The 11,599-nt window shown below is 41.3% G+C and overlaps 1 protein-coding gene across 2 annotated transcripts in view; it reads right to left on the bottom strand.

Annotated features, from left to right (window-relative positions):
• Positions 1-1,992: 1,992 nt before the first annotated feature.
• The window catches only part of kcnq5a (potassium voltage-gated channel, KQT-like subfamily, member 5a), an 87,908-nt gene continuing 78,301 nt past the window's right edge, over positions 1,993-11,599 (bottom strand). The window contains exons 11-15 of one of the 2 annotated variants that reach the window (XM_027277899.1): positions 10,851-10,959; positions 7,516-7,647; positions 7,101-7,217; positions 4,477-4,603; positions 1,993-4,132 (exon numbers count right to left, since the gene is read on the bottom strand). In XM_027277899.1, coding sequence (XP_027133700.1) covers positions 3,047-4,132; positions 4,477-4,603; positions 7,101-7,217; positions 7,516-7,647; positions 10,851-10,959 — 1,571 coding nt within the window. In that variant the 3' untranslated portion in view covers positions 1,993-3,046. The remainder of the gene's footprint in view (positions 4,133-4,476; positions 4,604-7,100; positions 7,218-7,515; positions 7,648-10,850; positions 10,960-11,599) is intronic. The other variant, XM_027277900.1, reaches the window with a different exon arrangement.

Raw genomic sequence — 11,599 nt, 5'->3', positions numbered from 1 at the left:
TATAATATCATCATCATATCACCATAAAAAGAAGACACAAACCCCCAAAACAGTTTAGTTAATTTGTACTTTATTAATGAATAATAAAATTATTTTTGCATTTCTCATCCAGAGAACATAATGTGCACTTTAATAAATTAATTTCAAAGAAATAATAATGTTAACATTATCAAGCTTTAAGGCCAGTTGTGTAATAAATTACTGTTCAAGCAGTAGAGAAATGGTATTATTAGCCATCCCAAGCCATATAAAGTCTGTGGCTTACGTTACATGACTTAAGTGAACTGGATGCCCAAACCAAAATGAGCAGTTTGACGTTAACTATACAGTATGCTATAGGCTGTAGGCAAAAAAGACCTGTGGAGGACAAATGATGAATTTTCATATGCAAGAAAGGCACCCTGAAGCAATTTACAGACTGCGAAAATAAGCATGTTTTATGAGGGAATAAGCCAGTCAACGTCCCAACTGGTCCACAGGCTTTTCCTCATTATTCAGTATTTGTTCGATATCTTGCTCCAAAGTGTTTTACAGTTTTGGCTGGCCTCTTTTCATATGTAGCAAAACTCAATCAACAACTACACAAAATCTATTCCAATATTAAGCATGAAACTACCATGTCACATTTTCAGGCTCCTCAAACTCACCATTAACATTAACTGTGCTTTCATGTTGATAATATATTTCATCATATCACAACAACTCTCCTGCATGGGCTGTCGAATATTTCAAAATCGATCTAAGTCTTCACAACTGTCATTTGTTAAAAGGATAATACTTGTTATATTTCTACTACAGGATGTTAATTTGCTAAGCAATGCCCCTTTACTCGTCATTCAAAACAAAGGGAATATAACTTAAAAAATAATGGTGAATCAAGTTTGCCGTTAACACATTAAAATACTTTTTTTTTTTTAAGACTGCTGTGACTGCATACTCCTTAAGACGTAAACATGCAAAATCAAATCAAAATGGATGACAAAAAAATTAAGACGGCTGACATAGTTTTGTGCATAAACGCCATTCAAGAGCAGTCAACCCATCTACAAAAAGGGTGGCAATGTGTAACTTGCAATATACCATAAGTAAGTCAAAACATTCTGGTACATTAAATATGATTTTTGGTTGGAAGTCACAGAAATTGGGATTTCATTTCAAGATTACAGGCCATTTGTTTCTCACCTCTGTCCTTTGTTATCATATTTGTCAGCAGCAGAATGGACATATGGATAAAATAACAACATGCACGTACAGTATCTTGTTATTGTGAGTTCCTCAGGTGAATCCAAACTGACCTGCTCGTGTTATAAATGGACTCTGCATTGCACATTTTGCCCTGTGACACCACACTACGCCCAGCCCAGCAGCCTTCAATCATTATTGATACACATGGTGCAACCAGCACCCAGTAAAAAGACAGGGTTTGTCAAAAAAAAACAAAAAAACATTAAATGACCTTAATTATATGTCATAAAATTTAATAGTAAGTGGGTTATTATTTATCCATATAATTGGTAGTACAGGTTTTAAACTAGTTTCAAATTAGTTCAAATTAGAATATAATAATAGGCGGACTTTGCTCGTACCTTTGCTAAAGGTTTGGAGGCTCTTTACTTTAACATGCAGAAGGACATCCGGGCCACCAGCGAGCGCTCTCTTGACTTCAATCAGCTTAGACATGCAACATCTCATGCTTGGCTGGAAAAAGCCCACTTGGATCAGCCCACCGCAATTCAGCATCCACATCCCCGAAACAACTGACTCAACCAGGCTACTGTCCAAACCAGGCAGGACGTGGTCACTTGTCTTGCGTGACTGCCGATGGGACATTTTTCTCAATAGGTCTGCTGCATCCAAATTCACTGACAACTTGTTGACAGATGAAACTAAGCAACCCTACAAACATCAATTAACTAACATCGTGGTGGTTGTAGAAAATGAACAGAATGAGATGCTTGTGGTCAGAATACATGCTGAGGGTTTGACCTTTAACTTCTTCTTCTTTTTTTTTTTTTAAGTCAGCTATTCCCGTTAAACCTCACTCATCATTCTCCTTTTGTTCATTAGTTTTTTTGGAAACAGTCCATGCAGTGATATGTATGAAAGCATAAGTAAAAGATGACATTTTACATTTGCTAAAGACAGATATTGAATAAGGAGAGCGAGTGACTCTCCTCTTCTTCCATGAAAAGTCTCTGAATACAAGCACTTGTATGAAAAAATAAGTCACTTTCAGTCTCAGCTCTTTGTCAAGTTGGCTCCGCTCAGAGTACTCTGCGGTTGTGGCCGGTGGTTGTATGTGTGTGTGTGTGTTTTTGTGTGTATGTGTGTGTGTGTGTGTGTGCATGTACCTGTGTTTACTGGTTTGACCACGTGTTTAGAAAGAAGTGGTTGACCGGTGGTTTCCAGTGGCTCGTTTGAGGTTCAACTACGCTTTTGACCTTTGTTACTGGCACACACTGCAACTTACACTCCAATTACTTCGAAAAGAAATTAATACTTATACATGTTTTCCTGATAAACCGAATTATTTGATTTGCTTCTACACTCTGATGTCTAGTAGGCAGGTGTCAGACGGCAGGCTCAGATATCACAGTTAACATTCCTTCCTTGTTCTGTATTTCAACATCATCCTTTTTATTGACATATCTCATGTATGATATATGATATCTTGTAGATTATTTTGTAAAAAGGTAATAAAATTTACCATTTCTGAATATTTTAAGGTAAAGCAGCTTCTCTTAAAGGAAGGTTATTTGTATTTGTGTATCGTTTGTGCATTTTGTCTTACATGAATATGCCCAATTTCATACATATTTCATACATCGTTGTACTTTTGATTTCCTTGTGGTCATTTTAGTACCTCCAAAAAAGAAGTATATAAAATAATATTTGTGTATGAAAGTGGACATAATCGTGTCAGACAAAATGTAAGAACATGCAGAATAATCTGTAGAGTGTCCTGTAAAAATACTTTAAAAGTGGCTTCTCTAACAATGGTGTGTACATACAGTATGTGAGCGTGTGTGTCAGTGTGTGTTTGAAGTTATGCGAGCTGTATATGTGGAGGCTGACTGAGAAACTCAGAGTTTCCCTTAGGGTGAGGTGGAGCCTCCTCCACAGTCTGTAAAAGGTCTGAGGGGCCTGCAGGTTCCTGGGTCAGGAAGTTGAAATGTTCTTCTGTTGGCTCCAGTTTGCACTCACTAATGAAGAGTTCTGCTCCGTCCCAGTTGCTAAGGACACCGTGGGGATTGCCACGTTCGCTACTGTTGCTGCTGCTGCTGTTGTTGAGTGCTGAGGAAAGACCAGGAGCACGGTTGGTCAAAGGCTGGCTGAGATTGTGCACAGAGAGGGATTTACCGAGACTGCCTCCCCAGTCTGAAGGTGTCTCGTCTGGGCTAGACGAGAGCAGCAGCAGGGGGTTTGCCTCCAGGCTCAAGTGCCTCCTCCAGACCCCCTCAGATTTCAAGCCAGGCTTCTCCCGGAGCTGCACCCTTCCCTGGGTAGGGCCTGCCTCACTGTCCCCTCCCTGGTCAGCATCCACACTGGATCCAACAACAACGGAGGGGCCCAAACTCCCCTCATCCACCGCCACTCCACCTGTCATATCATCTGGGACAGGGTCAGCAGGGCATCGGGGATGGGAGGGGTGCACCATGGGGGGCAGCCGGAGGGTGAAACCCCCTGTTGAGGGAGGTGGGGGTGGCAGGTCAGGGAAGTGTGCTCTTTTGGAAGTCCCATTGGGGGTGACCAAGGTTGGGTAAGGGCTATCGGGAGGCAGCAGGGGTGACGGGGAGAGCGAGGCCGTTGATGGGGGATAGGATGGAGGTGCTGAATCTGGGGGGCCGTCATCATCGGCAGGTGCAAGTATGAGACGCAGACCTCTTGGATTGGCGCTAAGAGAACGGCGTATGCCCCTGTTGTTATCTCCTCCGCCTCCAACTGGATCACCTCCCTGGGGAGATGGAAGATCCCTGCCAATGATGGAGGTCTGGTAATCAGAGTTGTGGTGCTGGTGGTTGTCGAGCTCGAACAGGGGCAGGGAGGAGAGAGTGAGTGCTGAGGGGCCTTTCTGCAGGACTTGGCGGTAAACATCCAGCAAAGAGTCCAACTTTGATTCAATAGATGTTACCTGGGACCAAGAGAGAAGAATAAGAGAGTGAGAACATGGAAGGAGGCAAGGGGAAAGAGAAAGAACAAGCAAGAGAGTGAAGCTTAAAGGGCTGTTAGGCAATTTATGACTCCTTCAACCAAGGATTTTTCCCGTAACATTGACAAATCTCTGGAGCTTGTTTCCAAAACAGAAAGCCAGAAACTCTTGGCAAAATAAAACCTGAGTCACTGGAATTGAGCAACATGCCAAATCATCTCCTACATTATTGGGCAATAAAATCTTGCAAATGCATTTTTACAGGATGCTGATGTAGTTTTTCGTCATCTCCGATTTCCTTTTCTTTCTTTCTTTCTTTAACTCACCTGCCTCTCCACCTTACACACCCGTCCCAGCATGCTCATGCCCTCCAGAGATTCTCCATCTGGGTGCAGTTTGTCCCTCATTTTCTTATCCACGGGAATCTGGCCTTTTCCCAGAATCTGATCCACCCTGATACATACACACACACACACATACTGGTGTTAACATGTTAGAAAATAATGATGTTGTAATATAAGTCCGCACCCAAGAATCATTTCACGTTATCCCAAGTCAGGCAACAAACCTAAAGCAGCAGTGGGATGTCAAGGTTAGGGTTAGTAAAACACACAACACACATCGTATGGCTGCATGAGTGAATGAAGGAAAACAACAATTTAAGATTGGATCTCATGCAGTATGTACTTTTCATGGGTTTTTGGAAGTGTAAAAAAATTGTAAATGTGCAAAATTTTTACAAATGAAAAACCAACATGCACCAAAAAAATGACATTTCACAAGTCATTTATGACCACTGCAAGAATCAGGTTTACGATTACAATATATTCAAAGTAAAGATCATATTGAAAACAGGACAACAGGTGTTCAAAATGCTGAGAACCCAAACAGGATCGCTGAAACATCACTTTCCACTCCATGAAGAACATACATGTATATTTTCATTCTGTTTTAAAACATTTAGAAACCAAGAGAGCTGCTAAATGCGGCAAGCGCTGTCAGAGCATTGATCAAGTCACACAAGTTCTTTGTCACTGTCATCATGTTGAATTAGTGGAGTTAATAAAGTTTGAACATGTAGTTTGTACGTGCATGCATCTATCAAAGTGAGGCCAGCACCTACAGGAAATAAAATTAATTGCAGACCACTCACACACACACACATGTTAGCAGCATTCACACATAATCAAGTTTCACCCCGACTGGTTAGAGGAAAGGGGATGAAGTCTGAAACTAGGGAGGAGATCTAATGTAGGGACGGGGATGATATGTTTGGGCTGTGTGTGTGTGGATACACGTTGGCATACATTTGCATGAAATGCAAATTTATTCTCTGTGAGCATGTCTGTGTGTGTCTGTGTGTGTGTGTGTGACATTTCATGGTTAGTCGGGGACTTTTGGGGACCGCAAGGGACCTAATTGTCACCGTAGAGGCATCTAATGAGATTCTACTGCAGGTAAAAAAAATCAAATTAAGTAAAATAAAAGTAACCCTGAGCCAGGGAGCTTCTTCCTGTTGTTGTTGTAATAATAATGCAGGGCTGGAGAGGACATGTTCCTGGGACGGCTATTCAGTTTGGGACCAGAGCCCACTGCACTGGCCAGTCTGGAGACAGGAGAAATACTGGGTCAGATACATCTCACACACACACACACTCACACTCAACCACACCTACAGCCACAGTAAAGCATGAAGCACAGGTAGACAAATGAACAAATCTAGCCTTGTAGATAAATGCTGTTATCATCCTCAGTGAGCAACATGATGGAAGTCTAGCAGCAATGTCAGTGAGATACAACAACACTGTGCGTGTCTACAGCCTTTGCCAGCAGACACACTTCATACCGTAACAAGCACTATGTTATTTTCTAAGAGTACTACTGACAACAGTGGCATCACCTACAGCACTGCGATTCATTCAGCACAACAAAAGCCCCAATCCATAACTGCAGCACAGTGCCCCCTGCTGAATATTCCCAGCATTGTTTTTCACAAATGAAATGATAATAGACTTTTAATACAGAATATATTTATCGTCTATATAAGGAACTGAAGTAAAACAACTGTATGAATGAATAAATGACAGGTTCTTTGTGGATTGGGGCTTTTACATAAGGACAAAATGAATGCCCTACTTCTCTATGTAGCACTGAGTAACTCGTCTTGTATCTACGGTCACGTACAGTATGTTAGTTGACAAAATGTTCTAGTTAGATGAGATCCTCAAGGTGCCCAAATGAGGATTATCACATATTTCCAGTGTGACATGAAGTGGCAGTGTTAGTATTTACAGAGAAACCACATGAATTTTACATGTTTGCCACGTGTATAGCAGTTGCCACATGTTGCACACATGTGGAAATCATGGGAACATGTTTTCCATGTGCAAAGCATGTTGAACATGAGCAAACCTTTCACATGTGATTCTGCACATGTGAAATTCATGTGTTTTTTTCTGTAAGGACAGACCACCTCAATTATTTTCTGCCAACAATGTTAAATCTGGATCAAAAACTTGTATTGCACATAATCCATTTACTGAGCTCCTTGATGACCTCTTCAGTCAATACCTGGGTCAAAACAGCCTATCTGGTCTGTCAAGTTGGCAGTTAAACACATGGAGGGCATGAAGTGTCCTGAAATTAAAGATGTCAGATTGTCTTTTTGATTTGCTCATGGGTTATGTTTGAGAAAGCTCGCCTGCTATGGGAGAAAGATGACACAGAGTTCTGTTGAGTTTAAAGTTAGAGCTGCGTGGAATTAAACTGAATAAACGCAAGCCTTCTGTGTCTCTTTTCAACCTTTATGGGCAATTCACGGATAAGGACACCGACTGATGCAAAAGCATGTGAATGCACGCTGTTTGACCCAGGTGTGACATCATCATGGTTTGGTTATGCGAGCAAAGAAAACAGTTGGCAAGCAGATCAGGAACGGGGTAAGTCTAACCCCAGTGCAGTCTGTTTCCTCCGGGCTTGGCTGTAATATAAATGCAGGGAGGGAGAGGAAAAGGTCTTGACGCGGTTGCTGAAAGGCCTCGGAGCGGGACCCACTACAGTGTCTAGTCTGGGAGAGAGGAAATATACATTTTCTTATAGAGTAAAGTTGATGTTGTTGACACACACACTCTGTTAGAAAGACACAGGTTTGAGTTCATCTCATTTGAAAGGATTATCTATGAAGTGATGACTTCTGTAGGAGGAAGAACAGCAGCAACATTGGAGGCAACATCCACCTTTGCAAGTCATTGGCAAAGAATACAAACTCTTATAAAGAACATGAACAGATATCAGCAACATGGCGACAAGAGAAAACTTAAGCTTGAATTTGTGATTTAAATATGAGTGTGTGTGTCTGTCCTGACCTAGTCTGCAGACTCTTGATGCGACAGAGCATGTCCAGGTGTCCTGCAGAGTACTGCTCTATGACGTCCTTCACGTCGTACGGACGCAGCGTCTCCTTAAACTTCTTTTTTGCCACGTGGAACTTCATGATCCTGCACAAGAAGTAAAAAAAAAAAAGAGAGAGGCAGATGGATGCTGAAATAAGTAACAAAGTCAAAAAGAGGCTTTAAAAATTAGGACGTAATAACTACAAAGTGCCACTAGATGGTAGCAGCAACTTTGGGAAATCCACAGGACGATCCTTGTTACGTTTCACTTGTTGATCATTTTTTTGGAGTGCGATAGAGAAAACATTATTAAAATCTCAAATTCCTCAAGGAGTATCTAACGGGAAACCAAAGTCACCTGGTTCTGTTGTCAAATCCAAAACAATCAAAATGAATGACTTTGAAACTTCAGCGTAATCCTCTATCTCCCTCTATTTGGTGAACAGAGCCACTGCTGGGTGAATAATATTGATACAGGTAAGTGGATCTAGGTACTTTGTGCATCTGGGTTCCCCCATGGCTCCTGCTTTCCTCCAGTTGCCTGTTTTTCTCACTGTCTAAATGGAAACAACGGGGACAGATGACCCTCTGTAAAAACAGTCCTGACAGGGGAGGGGGGTGTCCAAACCTCAACCTGACACCCTGGGAAAACCCTGAGCTCTGGATGCCCATGGTGGATGCCTGCTGGGTGGGCCTGGTCGGGGTTGGGTGGTAGTGGTGATGTCTGTGTGTGTGTATGCGTGTGTGTGTCTCAGTTACAGTACTCCTTTTATGCATTAATATGAAACAAGAGTAAAATATTTTTGAGTTTCTTGCTTGATATCAGTATTTAGAAGCATTGTTGGTGGCTTTGAATCAAACATATGTGAGATTTAAAGATGTTTTTGATAAGACCATCAGCAGAAAAAGCTAATGTGCAGAGGTGATAGAGGGAGATTCATGTACTTCAGTTCAATCCATTATAAAACAAAGCAGGATAACGTCTCAGCGCCTTTCCTAATCTGCAAATATGACAAAAATCCAGACGAAGTGAAGTAAAACTGCTCTTTGATTTGATTTGTGTCAAATGTCAAGTCCAAAAAGATTCCACTGGAAATTATTACATCACTTGTACTCTCTGCTACAACAAGAGAAACTACAATTTCCAATTTGGACAAAGATGGACGCGTCACACTTCGTTATACTCATTTGACACCCACACCGTGTACAGGCAGAGGTCAGGTGTAGCCGGTTTCTGAACTATCTGTACAGGTCTTACTGAGGGTTATTGGAAATATACATTATAATTAAATAAAGACCTGATTTATTTGTGTAACAGATATAGATGTAAATGTCTTGTTATTCACTGCATACATGAAGATGCAAGAGCTTATTTATAGACCCTATGGACAGCATCTGTACACACGGTGAGAATATGCATATATCATTCCATATATGAATCTCTTTATTAATCTGTGTTGAGTAAATATGCTCAGACTCGTAGATGGATAAATTTGATGTAAGATGGGTGATTTAACTGTAGAAGAGAAGGAAAAATTACCGGAGGAGGAAACAGGCAAACTCTTAAGTTTCTTTCTAGACGAGGCTTTCGTCTTGTATTACAAGTTTTTGTTTGTGATGCAGCACCTTCCTGTCTCTCTCAAGAATCCAGGAAAAAACATCTGATATCTGCTTTGCTTGAGAACGATCAGATTTAGAATCTATAAATCAGGACAGCATCTGATTTCTCTCAGCCACATACAGAAGTCCATTTTTTTCCCCCACTAACTTGTAATTTTCTAATAGAAATCCTGCAGTCTGTGGTAGCGTTAGTTAAAATCAACGTTTCAACAATGAAAAATATGAAGAGGGTGAAAAGAAGCGGTGGAGTGAGAGAATCAGTCGGGGCCAGTTGAATAAACATTCTCTCACAGGGTGCCGGTGCCAGTGTAAGAGAGCAGGGTCTGCTGAAACACACACACACACACACACACACACACACACACACACACACACCCTGCAGACCAACCCTAAACTTTTTAAAAAGCTTTTCTTGAAAGAACCAAACATCGTGCAGACCCCTGAAGACTGAATGTATGTTTTCCACATACAGAACTACCGGTACATGTATAGTGGAGGGGAGTTTGTGTGTTATGATATATTATGGATTTATTTAGCCATACTCTGGGATGAACTGTTTCCTTATACTATAACAATGCATTCTTCTGTTAGTTAGTCTTCTGATGGTATTTTCATACATTGACATTTAGTAATTCAAGTCCTGCACAGTGCATCATTCATGATCTTCCAATCAATAGATACACATCATAAACAGTCTATAAAGAAAGATGGCAGGCCAACCAATCAACAGGAAACGTGACCGGACTCCAAGAAGAGCTTAACTACAGCCACGATCGACGACTAGCCAGACGGAAAAGCTGAAAGGAGAGATCAGAGAGAGAGAAAAAAAGGCCTAAAGCTGGAGTTTAAATGTTGGGACTATCAATAAGATGCCCTTTATCAGGCCTAACAGGCCACAGAATACATGGAAATATATAACACGGTCAATCAGACAACCCGGAGGGCTTCAACGGTAACAGGAAACACTCAAAAACTGTCAAGAGTAGGAAGGAAAACAAAGAGGAAATGTGTCGAGTGATCGCCGATGATGGTAAACGAATTAACTTCGTCCAAAGGTAACAGAATCCACATATGAGCCCGCTTAAAACCCTAATTAACATGTTATGATAGCTCATTTGTTTAATCTGTTTAAACCAAAGTCTAAAAACAATGATTTGTGGGTTATGTTACGTGTCAGATTATTTCTTAGTTGCATGCAACTTCCTGGAATCTGGTACATGACGGCGACGCTGCCAGACAGACACCCAGCAGGGACTCACTGCTCCTGTACAGGAAATAGTCTGGTAACCGTCTCGGCCTGTTTTCAGTCCTTGTGCTGCTTAGGCTGCTGGCGGCAGCTCCATATATTTACCACACAAACGTGACAGTCGCATCAAACTCCTCATCTAACTCTTAAGACAGTTAATAGGCAACAAATGAAAGCAATAGCTGTGGAAAAAGATCAGGCCTGACTGGTTTGTGGTTGACAGATGGCAGATCCTAATGTACTTACATAAGACAATAGCTATTGGAAATTATTTTTGAGAGCAAACTTCCCCTTCTGTCTGGTCTCAGTTACAGTCTTAAATTCAAAGCATTAATATGAAACAAGAGCAAAGAAACAGTTTCTCACTTGATATTAGTATTTGGATGCAGGAGCATCAGCTGAAAAGTCTGAAAGGTGAAGTGTAAGAGTGGCAGGATCTCACCTGACAGCCCTGATGACAGCCTTGAGGGGAGCTGATAGATCCTCCACTGTAACATCACAATGGCAGCCTCTCTCATCAAAGGAATCCTCCGTGGTCATGCCTGCATCCACTGAGAGAGACAGACCGCCGTCTCATCAATAAATGTAGCGCCGTGCAAAATCATTTCCAGTGTTAGGACTCATAAAACACTTTTTCTGCACGGCAGGTCTTGACAGGAGTCTCCAAAAATGTTTCAAACCGATGCTATTTTGGCCTTTAGGAGGTGAGAATTTATGTTCTGCCTGCCTGGATGGGGTCTTTAGGAATGGGCAGTGTTTTGCCAGCTCAGCTGTGTAGGGTAAGAGAAGAGGGTATACAGTATATATCCTGAATACTGCCAACAATCACAAGGGTGGGAGACACAGAAAAAAAAAAGAAGAGTGCATAATGATGTAGTGCATTGAAGAGGTTGTAAAAATCGGTTCAAATAAATGGTACGGTGATATAAAAGGGGAAACAGAAGTGCTATTAAGACAGTCAGCAATTTCATTTATTACTGGAGTTTCTGGGAAATGTGAGGAAAAACAGTGGTGCACAACAAACTGTACCAAACAGAGACGCTGTTTTAGATCAGAAGAAATAATTCATGCTCCCTTTGTAGTGCAAAAAGCAAGAACCGAGCTGAGAAGTAAGGACTTTATGAAAGCATAAGAAGTGCACAACTTTCATCATCACGTCTAGAATACTGAGAGAACAGATAATATATAGAA

The sequence above is a fragment of the Larimichthys crocea genome, chromosome III, assembly GCF_000972845.2.
Source record: "Larimichthys crocea isolate SSNF chromosome III, L_crocea_2.0, whole genome shotgun sequence".
Classification (NCBI taxonomy): Eukaryota; Metazoa; Chordata; class Actinopteri; family Sciaenidae; genus Larimichthys; species Larimichthys crocea.
The sequence above is the reverse complement of the archived record's forward strand: the minus strand, read 5'-3'. Positions and strand labels throughout refer to the sequence as shown.